This window comes from Diabrotica undecimpunctata, chromosome 2 (genome assembly GCF_040954645.1).
Source record: "Diabrotica undecimpunctata isolate CICGRU chromosome 2, icDiaUnde3, whole genome shotgun sequence".
NCBI lineage: Eukaryota > Metazoa > Arthropoda > Insecta > Coleoptera > Chrysomelidae > Diabrotica > Diabrotica undecimpunctata.
The window spans coordinates 18,203,465-18,227,104 of record NC_092804.1 but is presented as its reverse complement, the minus strand read 5'-3'; the positions used below and the strand labels follow the sequence as shown (position 1 = coordinate 18,227,104).

General features: G+C 33.8%; 2 protein-coding genes across 2 annotated transcripts in view; one reads left to right on the top strand and one right to left on the bottom strand.

The window, feature by feature from the left end:
* Positions 1–23,640, top strand: part of LOC140433624 (uncharacterized) — a 41,559-nt gene that overhangs the window by 2,159 nt on the left and 15,760 nt on the right. The window lies entirely within an intron of this gene.
* On the bottom strand, positions 2,067–3,750 carry LOC140433217 (uncharacterized). The gene is made up of 2 exons (XM_072521256.1): positions 3,669–3,750; positions 2,067–2,651 (listed from the first exon to the last, which is right to left on the bottom strand). Exons 1-2 carry the CDS (start codon positions 3,717–3,719, stop codon positions 2,121–2,123), a joined length of 582 nt encoding a protein of 193 aa, XP_072377357.1. The 5' UTR covers positions 3,720–3,750; the 3' UTR covers positions 2,067–2,120.

Here is a 23,640-nt window from a genome sequence, read left to right as displayed (position 1 = left end):
ATCTGTCTTAACATATAAACAGTGCTCTGTTATTAAAACCATCGTGAAAATGGTTCTCACAACTGAGGAGAAACTGTTTGTATTAGAGCATTATTTCCGCTCATACGAAATAATGGTCCAAGTTTGAAACAAGTGTCTGAAAAATATCGACAAGTCTTTAACAAGGCGACCACCAACAAAAGTGTAATGTTAACAATTGTCGAGAAATTTCGTCAGTTGAAAGCAGAATCCATGGAATTGTTAGACTCCATAACAACAAAAGAGGATGGACACCTTAACAGATTTTTTAAAATTAAAATACAGAAACTTCCAACACCTATACTGACAAAGCGGGGTTCTTTCAAGAGACGATCCCAATAGAAACCCTTTGCTATTTTATACAACCATAGAACTGCCGTGGGCCGAACTACTTTTCAGGATCGGTTATGCAGGATTCCTCCAGCTTGGCCACGATGATACGAGACCGCGCCCAAGGGTTGTTCGGACACCATCTCCGTCAATGCCAGAGACCTATCTGCTAAAAAATCACCGTTCTTAGCGGTAAATTACCGGCCGGATTACCCCGATTGGGACGCAGCATCGGCACGGCATTCACCCGATCTCGCATTCACGCACTCTAGCACTTTCTCCTTACGACTGAATTCTTCTCTACCTCTGTTCCTCCCTTCTTCTTCTTAGGGTGCCTGTCCGTTCCGAATGTTGGCGATCATTCCTCCCTCTTCATGTTTAATCTCGTCCCTTCTCATTCTACCTTATCTTCTTGCTTGCTCCTGGGCACCCTGCCTCCCTTGGGTCGCCTTTATTCTTGTGCCTTTCTCTCCAGCGTTCTCCTAACATATCTCTGAACTGTTCTCTACCGATCTGACGACCTAACCATCTCCTCCACCAGTTCCGTGGCTGATTGCACCCTACTTGCTAGTTCTCTCTCAAGCAGGCTGCTCTCATTTATCCATCTACCGCATACCAATAGAGTATTTGAGACAGTGAGTATAAATTTCACAGTGAATTTCACAGTGCAGGCATTTGTCATTTTTTGCCTTTCCAAATCTATAAAGGTATGCCCTAAAGCAACCATGTCCTGTGAGCATCTGCGTCAGAAAGTAATCCAAACGCCAGTGCCCGCAATCCGTCCATCTCAGATTAGGTTTCGACGACTTAGTCCACTGTGCCACCCTTCTCATCCCGTCCCATTCCTCTTGCCACACCATTATGGACCTCTCCCTTTCTTCTTTTTTTAAACGTTCTGTTGCTATATCTTCATTTCTTCTCTCGTATATTCTTCCTCTTTCCTTCACTAGCACGTGCATCGGAATATACCCGGTGATAACTCCCAACGCCTGGGCAGAGACTGTTTTGTATGCACACGCCACTCTCAATAGACTCTTCCTATCTGCTCGAGTGAGCTGCTTTCTGTACGCATTTTTTAAAACTTCATTACTCCAGACAGGCGCAGCATAGAAGACGATCGATTGCACAACAGAATGAAGGGCCCTGCTCCGCTTAGTTTTGTGCCCTCCGATGTTGGGCATGATGCCCCCAAACGCGGAGGACGTCACCGCAAGCGTTCCAGAGGCATTGGATTATGTTTATTCTCATTCGAAGATTTTGAGACGCAATTCTTAAGTGTTTCTCTTTCGAATATTTGCAAGACACAAGTCTAAACTTTATACAGGGTGGAAGAAAAAATGCTACAATATATCAATATAAAGCTAAAGATTTAAAAATTAATATTAAGTTAAATTACATAAAAAGTAGCAGAGCAACTGAGAATGTATGACTAATATTTATAGTTACTGAATTCTAGAGAAAATAATTAAACTAAATTATAATGAGTTGATCACACAAGAATGATAGAAAACACGGTAATGTAATTTTCTATAAACCAATGAAATGTGAAAACGGAGAGAAAGGCACCTAATACAGACACACTGTTTTATTTCTTCTTTATAAGCAACTTTCAAGTAATAGCCAACTGAACATTTCTAAAAAATCATTATAATTTACTATATTATCCAAATAATACACATTTAAGATAGTAATAGTTTATTTACAGAAACAATCATAATTTAGTAGATGACAAATATATACACAACACATATTGAATAAGTTTAGAAGATTTCTTATAAAGGCACTATTTCATTATTTCCCAGTATTCCTTCCCATGTACCCCCTCCTATTGTGGAAGCATAATTCGTTACAGGAATACTTGCGCCGTAACTTTGGACAAAGGATCCACTATTAGAAACTATGTCAACATTACTTGAACCACTGTTGTCTGCACCCAACATTCTAAAGCTGTTTACGGTGCCCACGTAGTTGTCTGTTGGGGCTAGTATGGGTGCTGGAGCTGCTACTGCATACGCTACATTTCCTCCATCATTTGGAACCATTCCTAACATATTATTTACTACAGTGGGCATTACGTTTACAGTACCTACACCTCCGAGATCATTGGGATCCATTCCTAACATTTTAAACGAGCTCACTTCACCACCCTGCCATGTGGGCACACTGACAGCTGCAACACCTGCGTAGGAATTACCATTATAGCTGAATTCGTTAGTGGGATTACTAAATTGATAGTTGATTTGAGCAGTGCTATCTGATCCATAAGGGTCCATTCCCAACATTTGAGCTAAGGAATCGTCAACCTAAAAGCAAACAATTTTATCTTAATATAATCCATAATTTTCATCAATTGCAGAATACTTTAAAAAGTGTAGCATAGAGCATACCTTAAGAAACCATTTATTCTGATCCATAACTAAACACAGTATACGTATTTCTAAGATGAAACTAAAAGATAACAGTAAAAGAGATGGAATGGTATCAGGTTCATGATTATCATTCTCTTCACCTGTATCCCCATGCTGTGTTGGCTTCCCTAATTACATTTACTACATTACTACAAATTAGATTTTACCTCAAAAAATTACGCAAATTTTCATTTACGGAAATTCTTTTGGAAAATTTTGAGGAAAACTCTACTTGACGCTTTTCAGAATAGTAACAGAAGTAAGCATACAAATTTTCAAATGAATCGGTATAAAAATATCATAATAAAATCAGTTTGAAAATTGTTACCGAGACCTAAAATGCGCAGGCAAGTGGTACATTTGACCCCGTTTTATGGCTCTCTGTACCAACCCAGCTGTCCGCCCTTTTGGATTTAGGGTTTTTAGGGCCTAAATAATGAGCCACGAAAATGGCGGACATATTACTTATCGTTAATTTTTCCCCAAAAAATTGCAACTTCACCCCTGTCCGCCACCCCTTATGTATCCACTCTCGCGTCCGCCCTTTGGGATTTCGTCTAGTTATACCAAGATCTTACTCTGGGCAAATTTTTAGCCATATTATCGATCGTTAATTTTTCTGAAAAAAATGAAAACTTCATCCCTGTATAGCCACCCCCTGTACCACGAGGGGCGTAAGGCAAAGTCTTAACCCAGTTACAATGAATATATTCCAATAGAGAAATGTCATATTACTGATCAGTTCAAAATTTCGGCTCTATCTCTCCGACTATTATTCTAAATAGTTGGAAAATATAAAAGTCAAAAAATCTACCACCATGGAAGAAAACACATTCTAATGCGTTAAAGGTTTCGTAATACATTTTCTTCATAGCGGAGATTATAACTAAAAAAATAGATGGTATTATTTACCTTGCTCGAGAATACCAAAAAAATCAGAAGGCAGCACATATGAGTCATCATGAATCACAGTTTCTGAACGAATAAATCAAATGACACATGAATAAATGACACTTTATTATAATAAGTGAATTGTGACAATATATTTACCTTTAATAAATTTGTCATTGAACTTCCGGGTTTCCGTGAATTTTATTTAGGTACCCTGTGAACCAAGTTATATTTTTACTTCCTCTGATTTATGTTAACTACAACTAGCTTCACATTAAGATCTAATAAAGAAGATGATTCATTGATTGATCACCTGTGATGTCACCCCTTCTCGGGGTTAAATTTTTTTTATTAAAAATAACATGGGAATAATATATTAACCAATTTTAAGCACCTTTTGTGCTATATATTTTTTTCCGATACTTTTATAATACTTTTCGATTTATCATCATCGTCATCATCATCATTCAATCTTCGCTTATCCACTGCTGGACATAGATCTCCCTCATAATTTTCCATCTATTTCGATCTTGTGCCTCTTGCATCCAATTCCTATGACAACGTTTTAGATCGTCAGTCCAACGTGTTGGTGGACGACCTCTGCTTCGGTAGGCATCGTCTCTTGGTCTCCATTCCAGTATCCGTTTTGTCCATCTATTATCTGTCATTCGAGCCACGTGACCTGCCCAGTTCCATTTTAGTGTTGCTACTGTTGTGAATTTATTTAACTGCTATGTCTTTATTTAATTTATAATGTCTTTATTAATTTATTATATTGTTCTTATTTTAATTTATTAAAAAGCACGATAATTTATATAAGTTTATTAACCACTAATAATACATAATTTATTTTATACGAACGCTACAATTAAAATCGCGGGCGCGGGTCTTCAGATATTAACTAACTGTTCCCTTCCATGAAAGCTCCTGTTTTATATGCCAGTACCGTTAAGCTAGAAACATCGACAGCCCTCTTCAACTGTTCTCCTTGTCACGGTCAACGTTTCCGCACCGTAAGTTAACACTGGCAAAACACACTCATTAAACGTTTTTCTTTTAAGGTATATTGGTATATCAGACGATTTGAAAATATGGTTCAGCTTGCCGAAGGCTGCCCAAGTCAGTCTTATACGACGGAGAAGCTCAACGGTTTGGTTATCTTTTCCTATGTGAATCTCATGACCTAGGTATTTATAGGCCATTACCTGGTCTATGGATCTTGTTCCTACGCATATATCTTCGCTGACTACAAGATTTGTCATCATCTGGGTTTTAGATATATTTATTTTCAATCCCCCTTTTAGCGAGAAAAGTTAGAGCTGATTTAAAAGTTCTTTGGCCTCATCTATCCTATCAGCTATTAGTACAATATCATCTGCAAACCTTAGATGGCTAAGCTTTTCTCCGTTTATGTTTATGCCCTTGTCGGTCAGTTTTGCCCTTTTACATATATATTCCAAAAGCGTAGTGAACAGTTTCGGCGATATGGTGTCCCCCTGGCGTACTCCACGTTGTATCGGGAATTTCTGGGTTTGACGATCACCCACTCTAACACTGGCTGTTGCGTTTTGGTATATGTGTTTAATTATATTTATGTACCGATAGTCAATTCGGCATTCTGTCAAGGCTTCCAACATTTTTTGTTGATTTACGGTGTCAAATGCCTTTTCATAGTCGACAAATATTAAAGCTAGTGGTTTATTATATTCAGTGCATTTTTCTATAAGATTTTTTATTACCAGTAGGTGATCGTTTGTTCCATATCCTTTTCTAAAACCCGCCTGTTCTATGGGCTGATAAAATTCCAATTTATTTTCTAGTCGTTTCGTAATTATTTTTGTAAATAGTTTATAAATATGTGAAAGTAGACTTATGGGCTTGTAATTCCTGAGGTCGGTAGCATCCCCTTTTTTATGAAGTATGATAATTTCTGCGTTATACCACTGGGTTGGTGTTATTGCTTCCTGCAAACATCTAGTGAATAGTTTGGCAAGGACCTGCCATAATCTTTTTGCAGCCACTTTCAAGGCATCTGTCACTATTTCATCGCCTCCGGGGTACTTATTGTTTTTCATTTCTTGCACTGACCTTCGAACTTCATTGGGTGTTACGTCCGGTAAAATTTCAGATCCCTGATTGATTATCCTGATTATTGGTAATGATCCACTCCGGTTATATTGCTGATTTGCTCCGATAGCATTTCGATTTATATGCAAGTGAAAATATCAATTTCTTAAAAAAAAACACTTTTTAAAACGGTTTTTTTGCGAAATACTCAAAACGTATGTATTTTATCAACAAAAAAATTATAAAAAATATAGCTTATAAAAAAATAATTATAATGGTGGTTTTATGGTGTCTGTAGCCCCAGTAGAAACGAAGAAATAGCTTATTGAAAGTTGTTTAAAGTTGGTTCTTCTTCGACAAACGCTAAAATTTAAAGTTTCAACGTGAAATATGAAGTAACCAATGCATTTTTTGTAAAAAACTCATAGAACCTTTTTTGTAGTGCTTAAAAAAATCTTAATTGATTAATGTATTTATAATATCATTTAGAATTTTGGCTGATTTAAAATGCTTAGTTTTGAGAAAAGTTGAATTTGAAGTAAGAGGGGGATTTTTGTATTTTAAAAAAATTTCTACTTTTTTATAATAAATTGAAAACTACATATAGAGCCACATATAGAAAAGTAAAACCTTCAATTTTGTATTCTATAAAATGTTGCTTATCTCTAATATAATTAGGTACCTAAAGAATACAATTTTACAAAATTAGTTTTTTGAATGTTTAGGAATATTCGTTGGTGCTCAATCGGCTATATCTTTCATCACGTCCTAACTAGAAGGTTCCCGTTATTTTCGATATTCGTTCGAACCTTTATCTTCTTAGAAATTGGTACAGGCTGGCCTGTCATTTTTAAGTGGGGGATATCACACCTTATTTTTTGGGGAAGCTTGTGAAATTTTGAGAGAGGAACTTTACTTCTGGCAGGACGATCTTTGAGTAAGGACGCTTCCTATATTACCGTCTCTGTGTTATCTTGCCGTGTCTGTGATTTTTTTCTTTAAGTGTGTATACACTTAAATGTTTCAGTTTAATAATCTAATACCATATTAGATTAAAGATTGGCATAAACTACCTTTAAATTAATTAACTTCAGTGTTTAATACAAGTAAAGTATTATAATAGTTTCAAAGAAGATTGTAGCAGTCATCAATGTTTATCGTAAGTTGTCTTAATCATATTATCTTCAACTATCTGGGCGAATCTCCGTCGACTATTTCTTCTCCTGTAGTTAAGGTTAACTACTGAGTTAGCATTCAATCAAGGAATATTTAATAATTTTATACGAACTTTTAATCAGCTATTAAGAACTTCTAAATTACGAACATTTAATTTTAATTCTCAGTTAATCATTAAACCATAGTGCGATACAGATAATTATATTAAACCAAGTGCGGGTTGGCTTAATTTTTATAATACAGAATTCTTGAAACCTTTTTGTATTCTTTAGAATTTAAATTTAATCATTTTGTTATTTGCTATAATTGTTATACATTTTGAACCCGTTACTTCGAGATGAGCCCATAAACAGCAAAGAGAGATTTATATCAGCTTTAGTTGAATACTATTAAATACTTTCAGGCTCTCTTCGCTGATAATTTAAACTGTGCAAGATTGAATTATATTATTGTATTTGTAAAGGTATTTCCTAATTATAATACTGTGTATTGTTATATGTATACCACCATTTAATAATTGATGGTGCATTTTTTTACATGTGTGTACATTTAGCTGCCTACATCATAGTGGTGTTGAATACATTTTGTTTTGTTTTATCAATAAATTTTATTTCTCGACTAGTAATAAGTTTCCTGATATAACAATATCTCTGAATGTTTGTTTATTATATTAAATAATTATTATACCTTCGACCAGAAGAAAGATCAGGCTGATTAATTTTCGTAGGTAAGTAGGTGGACAGAGTCCACCTAATATATTTATTATTTGTTTATATAGTGTGTTGACCAAATTTATTTAATAATTAACTGTTGATATGTTTCCTTGGACTTGGTCTCAGAACCTAAATATCTTTCCTTACCTCTTTTCTCTCCTAAGGTTTCTTAATTTTCTCCTTCAACCCAAAAAGTTAAGTGGGACCCTGTTTATATCTTATCTTATTTTTGGTAATTTTACTCGTCTATCTTTTTGTTTATTTCTATATCTTTCCTATCTCTTACCCTGTTCTACATTTACTTATTTCGTCCGTTGGACCCATTCCCGGTTCCAAAAGCTAGTTTCGAACCCACGACTCGCTCTCCACCAACCATCTGGCTGCCGTCGGCAGTGTCTTCATTTGTGACCTTTCTAGCACCATCCAAAAAAGGTTTCCGAGGTTACAGCATATAAACAACAAAAATTTGAATATTATCTTTGAATATTAATTCCAAAAATAAACCTAGAGACTGCTGTAGAATAGTAAATTTTGAAAGAAACAATATAAGATCCAGTTCGGTACAACCTAATCTACCTCCAGACGAAATAAATCAATTTTTACTACAATTTCCGAGAATATAATTTCATCTCCTCCCACTATTAATATCGATGTCCTCTTTAATTATAGAAATTATCCTTCTCCGAGCAAGTTCTTTTTTTCTCGTCCGTTGTGGAAGAACAGGTCGCTCAAATAATAAAGTCTCTTAGTAATTCTAATTTTAGGGACGTTTACGAAATTAATAGCAAAATTTTAAAAGAAACTTACCAAATAGTTTTAACACCTTTCACTAACCTTATTAATTTAATTCTATCAACTGGAGTATTTCCGGCAGTACTAAAATACTCAAAAGTACTACCAATCTACAAAAAAGGTGATTCCTCGCAAAACTGACAATTACTGACCCATAAGCATTGTTTCTATTTTTGGGAAAGTGATTGAAAAGGTTATCAAACAACAATTTTATTTCTATTTTGAGTCAAATAATTCCTTTAGCAACTCACAATATGGATTCAGAAGTGCTCGTTCTACTACGAACGCTGTATTTAATGTTGTGAGCGAGGTGATTGAGGGGCTTAAACGCGGGAATCGCATAGCAATTTCTTTTTGCAACTTGTCGAAGGCATTTAACTGCGTGTCACATGACATTTTGCTCCACAAATGAAACTACTATGGAATCAGGGGTATAAATAAAGAAAAATGTGTAACACACTCGATAGAATGCAGCAGGCTCTGGTTACTAGTAATTAAAGAAGTTAGCAATAATGATACACCAACATTAATAAGTTAATTGAAGATTACGGACACATTATCTATAATCAACTACATAACCACAGAAAAATCAGAATTTTATATAAACCCAAAGTACAATACCACCTCCCAAAATTTCACTTAAAATGTGGCTGGAAAATATCTCCCTGGAGATCGAGGCCAAGTAAGTCAAGTGTCAAATTGGTTGCCACTTGTTAAATTAATAATTTTTTACTTTATAATTTTTTTTTGAAACCGATTTTCAGATTCGAAATAAAAACTTCAAAACATATGCAAAATCTAATTCACATTACAATCAATTATTGTGGTTTAATCGTATATAAAACAATATTTAACTTAAACATGTCATAATAAAACAGTTCCAGAAACTCTTGTAATAGTTTTTAAGAACTCTCTGTACAACGGATTTTATTACACATATAAACAAATTAATATTATGATACATATTACACTTATTTCACTATTTGAAGGTTAGTAAATATAACCCACTATTTACCTCTAGTGCATATTGTGTTTTTTGATATATTTAGCTCTTTTACTTCCTGTATTTTATACAAAAATATATGTAGATTTTCTGATAAAGCAACATAATTGAAAATGTAACGATTGTATTATTACAAATCAATTTTATTGAGACAGCAAACAATACCACAGTACTTGATACCAACAGAATAACAGAACTATTCAAATATTCAATTCCTACTTCTACTTTTATTTGTGTTTATTATATTTTCTAACGTTTCAAACCTTACGATACATTTCGGGATATTTCGATGCCATGTAGAACATTCTAGATTTTTAATACTTCTTCTTTTTCGTTCAGGTACTTCTTCTATATGGAATAATTCTTAGAGATCTGTCGCAACAAAATTCAGATATTTGTAAGCTAATTACTTAGACTCCAGTCGAATTAGACTAAAACATTTTAGATTCAATCGAAATCAAGAGTAAAATATGGGAATTTCGAATTTATTGTAGCTTTTTTGGGTGTCTATAAAGATAAAATATTTTAATGAACCTATTGGAGAGTATCACATCTAGTTCAGAGAAATAATATTCCCGGGACTTTAATGCGGCCAGATATCTGACACATTTTTTGGGTTTTACAGACCTTACTAATTAAAACCTCAAGTTTTCTGCATTTGATTCGGTGGATTTTTTGAATTATTAACAATTTGAGGCCAAAAGTGCACCCTTTTAAGTTCTAGTCTATTAGTAAAAAGTATAGTATTTTAAACGAGATTTCAGGTAAACATGTTTACAGCTTTAAAATGGCGATTTACGAATATTGATTTACAATTTGTTACATAGAAAACTGTAAAAAGCCCAAGGATTATTAGTTTTCAATAAATGTTAATAACTATTGTAAAAACAAAACTACAACCTTGATATTACGTGGAAAGTTGGGTTTTGTAGTGTTGAAAATATTCTCAAAATTTCAGTTTGATTTACTAATTAGTCTAAAAGTTATTCAAATTATTTATCTTGAATAATTTTTTAGGTTGATGAAGTGGAAGGAAGCAATTACTGTGTTGGGTAACAGAAGGATTCCCATGAAAAAGTAAAATAAATAAAAATTTCACAAGACCAGCTATAATATTGTAGCAGGCTAAATTTGTTGAATTTATAACTTATGCCTGTATTTTTTTGTTAACTATGTCTTGGGGTTATTAATTTTTATAGCTTCAAATACCTATGAGTGTTTAAAATACTCTTAAACGTATAAGACCCTTTAAGTAATAAATTAGGTTTGGGGCTATAGTATTCCATAAAATAATACGTTTTCTTTTAAACCACTTCATTCAAGTATTAATTATGCATAACTCTTTCAAAATTTTATTCGTTTTTGTTAACCCGCGATCGGTACCGCTTATGAATCTCCCACCGTAGGTACCGTGTTAGATTTCATCTAACATAATAATATTGTTCCCTTTTTTAAGGTATTTGGTACTTGGCAGTATTTTTCATAGCTAATATTGTTATTTTATTTGTGTATTTATTGAACGACTGGTATGATAAAATATAATTTAGTATAACTGCTGCAAATGACAACTTTATGCAATTTTTTTAACGGTTTTATTAAAGAACTGTTTACAACCAAAAAAAGTTACCAACAAAAAATAACAAGTTATTAATTTAGGAATCTTCTCCTCTGTTAATACAGTCAGCGCGAGTCAAAACTGTATCTGCAATATGCTCTTTATATACGGATTTCAAACATGTATGACATCGGTGCTGAGTAAATCGGTTTTTTTTTCTCTTCGGGCAAAAGAAACAACGAAGTTTCGCATTCGCATCATTTAGTTCGGCAGCATCAACTGGAATGGCTTAATTTCCTAGAATATTTCTAATTTTTTGCCTTAGTGGAATTAACAGTGATGTAATACATGATCGACGAACAATATGGGGCTTCGTAAGTTGCTTAGCAAGATCTGTCAGATATTATTGCTGTAGTAAACAATTTGTGAAATTATGCCAGCAATATTAAGTAAAGAACAAAAAACAGTTAAAGGCCAACGGTTGCTCACTCTTGTAGTCGAATATTCTAACTTCATCCTGTCCACCACATCAACAGCTCCTTTTGTTAGATTATAGAACTATGACTGAAGGTTTCATTGCATCGCCACTTTCTGGATCAATTTCATCATCTTTGTGAAACGTCGACAACATCAGCACATTTCTATTAGGTTTTGGTACATATGAGGTAGCACATATAATGTGCACAAAAGAAGAAATAGAACCTTTTAGGCAAACATTAGTAGAACATATAAGTAACAAAATGCTATTAGAATCTCAGATTTACAATGCTGACGAAACTGGTTTGTTATGGCGTACTTTGTCTGAAAGCACACAAGCCTCCAAATATGAAAAATCAAATTCTGGAAAAAAAATCAGCAAGAACAGGATCTCAGCACTGCTTTGTGCTAACAACAATCGATCGCATAGATTGACTTCTATACTGGTTGTCAAATCTCGTAAACCCAAAGTTTTAAAAGATATGATGCATCAGCTGCCCATTTCATATTATAACTCTAAGAAGGCATGGTTCACCTTATAGATATGGATATTTTTAAAAATTGGTTTTTCAAAGAATTTGTACCTTCTGTGAGATAATTTCAAGAGTAGAAATTGGGAATACCGCCAAAAGAGGTGAAATGTTTATTGCTCTTAGACAACGCTCCTGCTAAAAAACAACATCGCTTATTCAACCCATGGATCAGGGAATAATTTTGCTAACCAAACGAATATATCGCCGAAGTTTTTAGACGAAATAATGATTGTATTGCACTATGCTCGTATTGCAAAACTAAAGGTATTTCTATTTAAAATCGACAATTTTTAATTTTGCTGCAGCATGGCAGGAGGTGAACGAGCAAACATTAAAAAAATGATTGGAAGAATTTGTTTGATGGCCAAGATGCAGACATATGTTTAGAAATGTTGGAAGTTACTGATTTCTGTATGAAATACATAAAAATGCTGGAAACATGTAGCCGAGGAAGATGTTTTACAATGGCTAGAAGTAGATGAAGGTGAAAATGTGTGCAACATCATGACTGAAAGTGAAATAGCAGATGAAGTTATTAACCTAAAAAATAAGGATAAAAGTGAGGGTAGCAAAGAAAACGACAAAACACTGCCAAAAATAAATCAGAGGTATGATCGCATCTCGACGATCTAATAACATTTATTGATTTTCAAAACAATTTCTTTTTCAAAACAAGATTACCGACAGCAAGCGCGTCGATATTAACAGCAACGTCATTTCACAACGAATATCCTAAGACAATTAAATAGAATTTTGTTTGTATTTTGTATTTTTTATATACATATATCATAATACAGTAAACATACATATTTTCAAAAAAAAAAGTTTTTTGATTTACTTTAAACATATTTTTATATGACCATATGACGGACTTTCAGCTTTAACGGACGTCCCTTCAAGTAGTCCGTTATATCGAGATTTTACTGTACTGATAAAATCAGTAAGAAATAATAAACAACACAGCTTCTAAATATTTTTTAATTACCAACAATTAAAAAAAAAACAACTTATCAACCTTGTTGTCCAGAAGGCATACCACCGCTCATGCCGCCGTTCATACCTCCACCCATTCCACCACTCGAACCACCTCCCATTCCGCCGTTCATGCCACCCCCCATTCCAGCGCTCATATCGCCACCCATACCGCCTGGTGGAGATCCTGATGGCGGCATACCCATTCCACCGCTGGCTTGACCTCCTTGAGAATTACTCATTTGAGATTTTGCAGAATTCATCTGAAATGAATGAATATTTTAGAAAATATATTTTTAGAGTAAAATTATGATTAGAATCTAAGATAATAGGTAATTTTATGGTCTTTATGTATATAGAGCTCGTGGATTTTCTAAGCGGCTATGACCTTGAAAATATCTGCGCGCCGGATCGTCCAAAATATTAAAATTTGTACGGTCGAAGCGTCAATTTGTACCTACTTTGCGCATGTATGACTCGTAGCCACTTAGAAAATCCACTAACTCAACATGTAGGATGTTTTTCCTACAACATGTTGGGTTGAATTTGAATTTTATCATTCATATATCGTAATGTTTTCAATAGTGAGGTTAATCTTAGGTTTGCGTTGCTTCGGTCAGATACATGCAATTATTGTGATCGACTTATTCAACTATATTCAATTTGCTGGAGCTGTCAATAAATATACAAGAGAAAAATTGAAAATAAGAGCAAAATCTCTCACGTGAGGGCTGGCTCTGCCTATACTGCATTAGCTAAAGAAGATTCGAACTTAAGCTCTGAACATGTGGTTCTTTGTATTGGCCTGCAGCAGCAATCTCCAGCACAGTAACATTTTTTATCAGAGGTAAGCTATATTAGGTTGGAACCAGGTCAAGTAAAGGCTTTGAAGCTCTAGTCTTATCATGCAATGCAATACTATATGTAGCACCTGCTATTGAATGAGTACTTAACTACTACATATTGATCAAGTTCATGAGGAGAGAACGACCCAGCTTCGTTCCATGCGTTAGGGACTTCATTATTGTTGAACGAGCGAAAGGAGGCAAAAAAAGAATTGACATTTTTTATCTTGATAATGAAATAATTAGATGACATTTAATGAGAAGAATAGAACAATAATCGACTATATATATATATATATATATATATATATATATATATATATATATATATATATATATATATATATATATGTATATATATTGTTCACAATCATTTAAGGGATCAAATAAAAATCACAACTTGTGTAAAAAACATAATTTGAAAAGTGGAAATAATAAAAATAAAGCAAAAAATTAAAAAGGGCTCAAAAGTTCTACGAATCACAACGTGATAGTAAAATCAAAAATGTTTGAATGGTTTTGTGACTAACCTGAACAACCAGTGAAAATTAACTAACCTGTACAAATACCAAAAGGGCTGCAACGAAAACTGCAATTGTGTTCATATTGGATATTATATAGGTACTAATATTTGTTATTCGTATAAATTTTTATGTATTTCTGATGATACGTTCCAGTTTATATATGAATTTTACATTTGAAAAAATTTGATAATTGTGATAATAACTTTCCCAATGAATAGTTAATGGTTAAAAAATGTGTTACAGGATATGATATATATAATTATTTAATGTATACCCGTTCTAATATAAATTTAGGAAAATATGCCATTTATTTGGTTTAATAAAGTGTGTCTTAATAAAATCTACGACTGGGTAATGATAAAGGTTGAAACAGAACACATCAGTAAGGTTATTATAAATACATAACTAATACTTAAAGATTTAAAATTTACAGACGATGTTTATCGTCTTCGTGGATGCTACGGTTCTAAAGTATAACTTAGATCTTCTCAAGGCTAAATCTTCACCATTTCATTTCTAGTTAATGACAACCGTTGTTTATTACAACAATTGTCCATATTATCCTTCAGCCTAAACTTTGGCCTACCTCTGAAAGCCAGCGCTCACGGTGTAACTGTTTTAAAACTACGGTCTGAAACCGATTGCACTCAATTGTTTGTTCGTCGGTCAAATCCGATTTTGTTAGAGCCTCCTCCCGTGGACTCAGTTGCGTTGCAATTTGCTGTAGCACGTTATTATTTGAACATTTGGCAAACATTTTAGGAAATAAATATTTAAAAAAAAATCCCTACATGAAGCCGTCCATATTCTACAGAATCGGAGCCAATGTTGACAGCAAGATAATAATATTTAGAGTGTCACCACGCCCTGACAAGGGCTCAATGAATGAGGAGGAGGGGGAGTTAATGTTATTGAATTATTAGAAATTAGAAAATTAGTAAAATTAAGAAATGCGATATTCAAAGTGAAGAATTTATAAGGTATGGCCATATTTAAAGAATGACGAAGGAAATCATATCAAAATGTTGAAAACTAAAGGACAGAAAAAGGGGAATTTAAGGAATCAATTTTAAGCATTTATTTTTATTGACATCTGTCACTTTCACTTTCCAAACAAACCTTGTTTAGTGTGGATAATTTATATTTTTACTGATTTTTTTATTTTTTACAGAATCTTTCCGCTTTTTTCAATATCTAAGTATTCCAATAGTTACTACAACAATTTTACAAGGTTGTGTAAATAATAAAGCATGTTGTTTTATAAAAATAGGAATAAAATGCATGTATCAATAAAGTAAGGTTAGAATTTCTTTAATTTAAACTTTAAAACTATATTTCATAGAAATATAACACCGAATTATGATGGTAATATCGTAAAAAACACTATACGTAAGAAGAAAAAGCAGCAGAGGAAGCCAAATTTTTACTTTATAGAAATTAAAAAGTCTTGAGATTGGGCAAACCCTGGCTTTTCAACTTTTGTTTGGAAAGTAATAATAACAATATGGCCACCGTGACGTCACACTCCGGCTGTCCATTCAGAAATCCAAGAGAGAGAGAGAGAGACTTAAAAGAACAGTTATTGATAGATGGTAGTTTGAACAGAGTTTTTGCGCAAACTATAAATACATACATCCCGATGCTAGCAATCAGTTTTGTCCACGACGGGTTGTAAGTATTATATAAGTACAATGTGCACATTCAGGATGGCTCAGATCAGTTCATTTATTAAACACAACACTAAAATTAACAACCAAAGTGATAACAAATAAACTGAATGAAATTATAACACTAGCAGAAGAAGAAAATATTTTAGATCGGGAAGATGATACACCGACGCTATATTTCTAATGAAACAAGTGTAAGAGAAATCATTAGAATACAACAAACTGGCATATTTATGTTTCGTAGACCTTAAGATTGACAGGCTCAAATTAAAGGGCGTTATCTACTTACTGCACACAAAAGAGATAACTTTAGGAATAATCAAAATGATTGAAATTATCTACTAGAACAGCACAATGAAAGTAAAACTAGAAGAAAAACCAACTCATTCAATTGAAGCTAACAATGAGATAAGACAGGGTAATTCCCTAAGTCTTTTATTGTTCAAACTGATCATGGATGAAATATTAAGTGAGAACTAAAAAAGATACCAAATGGGAGAAAAACAACTTAAAATAATCTGCTACGCATACAACTCAATACTAATGACTCAAAGTGAAGATAATTTACAACGTATGCTGCACCAATTTAATATATCCGCCAGAAAATTTAACGTTTCAATTTCCCAAAAAAAATCGGTTGCCTGTAAAGTCGGTTTTACGGGCGAATATTTTACGTGACAACGTCTTTTTCTCGGTAGAATATTTATTGATATGAATATTATTAAATTGCACAATAGGAACAAGGAATTGAATGAAAATAAGAATTGCACAAATTTTAACTATAGAAATATATTTTGTTTACTAAAACATTGTACATGTAAACTTAAACTTAACTAATTTCTATTTGAGTGATTTTGTTGAGGATAGGACGATGATAGGAGAAATAGCATCGCACCAGCGGACCGATCATGTTTGAGTGGGAGAGAGACGCAAGGCATTCGCCGGTCCGGCGGGCCTCTCTCTCGTTCGGTGACTCATCGTAACAGACGTGAGCGGGCGTTACACTTTTTCATGAGTGACTCCGAGCCACAACCTAATTTAAGACGTTGTCACGTCAAAAACATATTGTTTAGATTATTTCAATAGTTTAAAGAATATATATTAACTGAACATTAGAAAACATTTACGGCTATTTGTATTTTAAGATTTAATTTTAATTTTACGTAGACGTTACAGTTGTCAGTTGGATATAAGTAAAAACGAAAAGTTCTTGCCAAAAATATTAAGCAATTTATTTTTCAGAATAACAATTACTCCAGTCGTCAAAGACGAAAATGAACCTCTAAAAATCATACAAACAAGCTGAATTTTGCTGAGAGGTTTGCCACCCTACACCCGGGCTTCACTCTAAAACTCTCCCCTCTTAGACATCGATTTACCAAGAATCTGCACGCCGTAGAAAAAAATGTTTCAAACGAGAAATGTAGCTCAGATAATTTGAACAAAAATATTTACAAGAAATTTTTATCAACTTGACGGTAAAAATTCGATATCTTTTGATCAGAATGTCCTATCGACAAAATTCAAAATGTGTGTTAAAGCTGAAGAATGCAGCTCTCATATGCAATTTTTGAGTTTTGTTGCAAATGAAGACTGTATTTATAAAGCTGTTAAATAATAAACGTTGCGCGATTTTTGCCATTTTATACGATTCTCAATCGTATAAAATGATCAACCAGATCAATAAAATTGTAGGACACTCTGATCAAAAGATATTAAATTTTTACCGTCGAGTTGATACAAATTTTATTTAAAAAATTGATTTCGCTCGCGTTCAAACATTTCTTGTTTGAAACATATTGGTAAATCGATGTTTTCATTTTTCCCTGCCTCCATCCCTGGTTAAAATGAGGGACATTTTTAGGCGAAAGCCCGGGGTTAGAAGTAGCAAATTTTTTTGCATCTTTTTGGAATCTCAAAATTGACATTCTCACCAAAATTTAGCTTGTTCATCTCGTTTTTAGATTGGAATATAATATCTATCTTTTATAGATTGGAAATTTACCGAAAAATCTAAAAATGACGGATGACATTTGTTCACATATCTATCGTAAATGAGAAATATATTTGTGATCAAAAGCACTATTTATTATTTGTTTTTTTTTTCGAAAAACTTAGTAACTATATATTTTAAAAGCTAATTTTTGAAATTGGTCTTTCTAGACCCAATATTTGGCCACAATAACATTATATTCCTATCTCCGTGGGTGGAGATAGGTTTTATTAAGGTTGTAAACTGATTTAAATCGAAGAAAAGACAATTTATTTCTGTTTATTCTTTATGAGTACAAGAAACCATTTCACCACGGGTTTTTGCTTAGAGGAGGAGATATGTTCTGGAATGTAACTTTCAGATTTCCTATACCTCTCTTACACCTTTATCACCGTCTGTTTTGCTTGCAATTTATAGAAGGCACAGAAAAGCAAAAATCTGAATTTTGGTTTCGTCAAAGAAATCTTTGCATTTCTACTTTGGTGACTGATTATTAGTCTTCAACCGTTGTTTTAAAACAGTTGCGCCGTTGGCGATAGACCTAAAGTTAAAGACCAAATGTTAAAGATATATAAAAATTTCTATTTTTATTATAAGATTCAGGCTCCTGTAACCAAAAATTTAGTAGTCTTAAAGTTTAGCCTAAATAAAAATTTTGACATTCAATCATCGATATAAAATTTTGTTAATCGTCTACGGGATTTGTCAAAAACTGTGATTTGTGCTAAAAAGTAAAGTATCTTAAGTGACTCCAGAGTAAAGTTTCTGTATTGTTGTATATCTCCCTTGTTTTTGTAAACACGCACTAATATACTGTTTTTTTATTCGTCTAGCATTTGTCCACACACTTCCATAATTCTATCAAATAAACTTGTTAGCCAACTTGTTTCTATCTCTTCTAAAGCTCATTTCGACATTTCGACACATATATCATCTGGTCTAACTGTTTTACTTTTTTTATTTTTTGATATGATTGAACACCGTTTGTGATTTTGGTGACCATTGCTGGTGATGTCTCTCTCACAAATTCTTCATTTAATAAATTGTCAAAGTACCTACTTTTTCGATCGTTTTTTGACATTATTTTCGTGAACTACACTTGCGATCAAAAAAAATCAACTCAAAAGTAAAATAAGGTACACTTTTTGTTATAAACAGAAGTAATTTTTATTGTAGATACCAATATTTATAAAGTTAGTAACTAAGAACATATTATTATCAAAGATAACTTAATATTTTATGTGAGAAAATATGTATATATATAATAAGGGATTTATTACGGCTGTCGACGCTTCTCCGCCCCCAATTTCCATCTTTTTCTGTCATATGCAGTTGCCTCTTCTAAGTCTCTTGCCGCCATTGCTTCATCAATATCGTTGCGCCAACTTCTCCGTGGTCGTCCTCTCTTTCTTCTTTCAGGAGGGATTCATTCTAGTACTCTTCTAGGCCATCTGTACTTTGGCATTCTTTTAACATGTCCGAACCAGATTACATGTTTTCTTTCTATGTCATCATTGATATCTCGCTCCATTTTCATTTCGTTTCTTATTTGTTCGTTTCTAACTCTCTCCAGCTTCGATCTACCGCAGCTTCGTCTCAGATAATCCATTTCTGTCATCATAAGTTTGTTTCTATTAGCTTTGGTGACATCCCATACTTCCGAACCGTAAAGTGTAATACTTTGGACTATACTACCGTAAATGTCGAATTGTTTTTTGCCAGAGAAGAGAGTTTAAGGCACGGGTCGCTGCTCTGCCCTTGTTTATTCTTTCCCTGATTTCATCTGCGCTATTTCCCTTCTTATTGAAAATGACCCCCAAATATTTGCAGGGTTGCACGCCTTTGATTTTGTCGTCTTCCAAGACTAGATCACATATTTCATCTGTTCTCACTGAGAGATATTCACATTTTGTCATATTCATGTTTAGACCTGCCACCTCATATTCTTCTTGCAGTTTTCTTACCATATAGCTAAGATCGTAGCTGTCTTCGGCAATTACTACTGGGTCATCCGCAAAGGAAAGTATATATAGCTTGTTTTCTTCCACCGTTATTACCATGTTTCTACATTTTTTACCCATTTCACTAAGGATCTGTCCAAATAGATTTTAAATAAGGTGGGTGACAGACAGCAGCCTTGTCTTAGTCCCTTTGTTGTTTGAAAAGGAGAGGTGATTTCTTGTCCCATTTTAATTCTTGCAAAGTTTTGTTCGTAATATTTTTGAGTGGCGTTAATAAGAATTGGGTTTATTTTCAAGTTACCCATTTTTATCCATAGTTGGGAGGTCGGTACACTGTCATATGCTTTTTCCAAATCTATTAAAGCTATATGGGTTTCTCTATTTCTCTGCACTCGTTTCTCCATTGCAATTTTTAATGTGAAAATATTATCCATAGTGGAGCGTCCGGCCCTAAATCCCGCTTATTCTTCGGGTTGTTTGTCTTTAATATCATTTTTTATCAGGTTTCGTAGTACTTTTGAGTATAGTATACTTTCCATTCTTCTGGAACTTCTTCTCCGTTTAAGCATCTTTTGAATAATTTTCGGATCATTTCAAACAGTTCATCATTTTTTTTAATGTTAATTTACTTACATAATGGTCTTGAGAATATCCGTAATGTAACAATATGCTGTCAAACCCCCTCTGAGACTACCACCAATCTCGAACACAAACTCTGTTTTTCCTCTTTTACAGCGTTCAATTTTTAGGTGTTTTTCAATTCAATTCAAAAGATAACATTTTACTCATAAAATTATAATATAAAAGGAACATAACATCCATCCAGAATAACATCGAAAAAAATAAAGGAAAATAAATAAAATATTGTTTAGTTAGTATTTCTTTATTAACATTTACACAACAAAAAACTAATATCTCATTAACCTTGCTGTCCAGAAGGCATGCCGCCACCCATACCACCTCCCATACCGCCGCTTGTGCCGCCACTCATACCTTCTCCCATTCCAGCGTTTGAACCACCTCCCATGCCACCGGAAGGAGCCATGCCACCTGATTGTTGCATACCCATGCCGGCGCCGGCGCCGCTTAGAGCAATACCTATTTGTGATTGTGCAGAATCCGTCTGAAACAAATTAACATGCATTTGAATGCTTTACATTTTTCAGTAGAAAAAGGGAGACTTAATTTTTAAATTAATGAATGATTTTTTTATAAAAATCAATATTAACGACTATTATGACGTAATCTGCATCTTTCACGGTTTACTGGGACGTTTTTTTCCTATAAATCCAATAATTCAAATTTCTTTATTATTACAAATTAGGATTTGTATCAACTAAGGACAAAGAAAAATAAATTTGAGACCTTGATATTGTACTTAAAACGTATTTGTGTATTAGGTAAAATAATCCAGAGAGATAAAGTATTCCCATGACTATAACCCGGCCAGATAACTGACAATTTATGAATTTTATGGACCTCGATAACATTTAACGAGCGATCTTAAAGAGTTTCCGAAAGGGGAGTGAAAGACATACTTTACTATCCTCCAATGCACATGGAACCCCGTCCTCATCCGACGGTGGCTCCTATTCCAGAGAACACCGTCAGGCAGATGTGTAACATAGGTAAAAACACATCTCCTGGCTCTGATGGCATACACAGAAGATGCCTCAAAAAACTTCCAGAGAGTATTATCCCGCTGCTTACAAACATAATCAAAGTATGCCTATCGTTGAACTATTTTCCTACTCCTTAGAAGGTAGCCAACAGACATGATTCCCAAACAAGTGAAACCCCCAAATAGCACTGAATCCTATAGACTTGTCTCTCTCGTTAAGGAGTTACTCGTAGAATTCCTAGACACATACTTCATAATCCCAAACTTCCAATTTGGATTCAGAGCTGAACACTCCTCACAAAGTCATCGATTGAAGCAGCAACGTTCATATCACAATACATCAACGAAACAAATAAGTACGCCGTAGGCATCTTCCTCGACGTTCACAAGGCCTTTGATCAAGTTTGGCACACAGGACTGATCGAAAAGCTCTACCTTGCTTGGTTGCCTACTCCCCTCGAAAAAATAATATATTCCTATTTCTCCACTCGGACAATCCGTGTCAAGGTCGCTAACACGTTATCCATAGGATTCACTTCATTCGGTCCCCACAGGGCTCAATTCTAGCACCAATATTATACACAGTCTGCAACAGTGACATTCCCCACTCATTAACTAGATCAGGGTCACTAGCACTATTTTTCTGACGACACTACTCATCTCTGCAGAAATATATAATGGGATGCTGAGACAGGCGTCTATATTCTAAAGAGCACAAAACCAATTGAACAGAATTGTTAGATGGTGCAACAAATGGAAAGTTACACTCAATCCTTCCAAAACGCTTGGGGGTTGTAAATATCGAATATTGTAAAAATTCTTTCTCCAAAAAATGTTTAAACAATTTACAAAGTTAATTTATAATTAAATTCATTAACAAACGGTATACTCGTAATGTAAAAAGAGATGGGAAGACGAAGTCGATGAGTATGCCAGGATCTGCCTGGGAACACGTTCATGGAAAAGAACAGCGGTAAATTGAAATGATTGGAGAAGCCTGTTGAAGGAGGCCAAGGCCCGATTTGGGATGTAATGCCATTGGATGGATGGATATTCGTAATGTACGCAAAGACTAGTCGATGAAAACAAAATAGGAATAAATATTTTTTAAGATGATAGAAAAATAAACGGTCAAATAAAAAACAAGGATAAAAAACCTCAAAATCAAAATATTTTTTCTGTCTTCCGGTAAAAAAATCTACTAACCTGTAAAAATAGTATTAGAGCTGCAACCAAAACTGTAAATTTTATCATACTGGATATAATATTGCTATAATGTTACTGGTGTAAAGTTTAATGTATTTCTAGTGATAAATGTGAGTTTATATACAACAAAGTTTTGGTAATTATCTGCGTCATTTTTTCTATTAAAGAATTAAATATTTGCAAAAAATTCAAAATTTAATGTCATCATGTAATGTGTTTTTAATTTGATTTATTTGTGATCTAAAATAGATTTAGAGAAATTTGGAGGAGTGTTGGTTGTTTGCTATAAAAGATAAGGAAAGTATGGTAGGTAAATAACTTTCATATGCTCATTTCTTCGTTTCTATTGTCTTAATATTTTGATACGCGAATGATACTTTTAGTGACGGGTTTAGCTTCAATTCTGTCAAATCTCTTTTTAATTTCCTCAATTATTTTCTCTATCGGTGTTTGATTTTTTTAGCTTCCATAAAATCTTTAGTTTCACTATCTCCAATTTGTTAGCTTAATAGCAAAAAATAAAATAAAATTAGGATACAGTGCTAGCCAAAAGTCTCCTCTCTCTACTAGTATCTTTTTAACGTACTTATAATAGTAAAATTGGGAGGGAGGAAATAAACGGACGTAGGCTTATAACAGGTGACGTAATAGTGATTGATGACGTTAAAGAGTCACTGTGACCAATAATTTTAAGTTTTCCCATTGGGGAAAATCTCTTGCCGTCTTTATTACTCTATTAGTTCTATTTTCTACCCAGTCCTTGATGTTCTCCATCTTGCGTCTACGTCGTATATCTGTACTTCTAGCTCTGTCCCACAGTGTCTTGCCATTAATTTTTCATCTCTGCTGTTTCTAACATCCTTTTTGTCCTCTTTGTGTAAGGTCGTG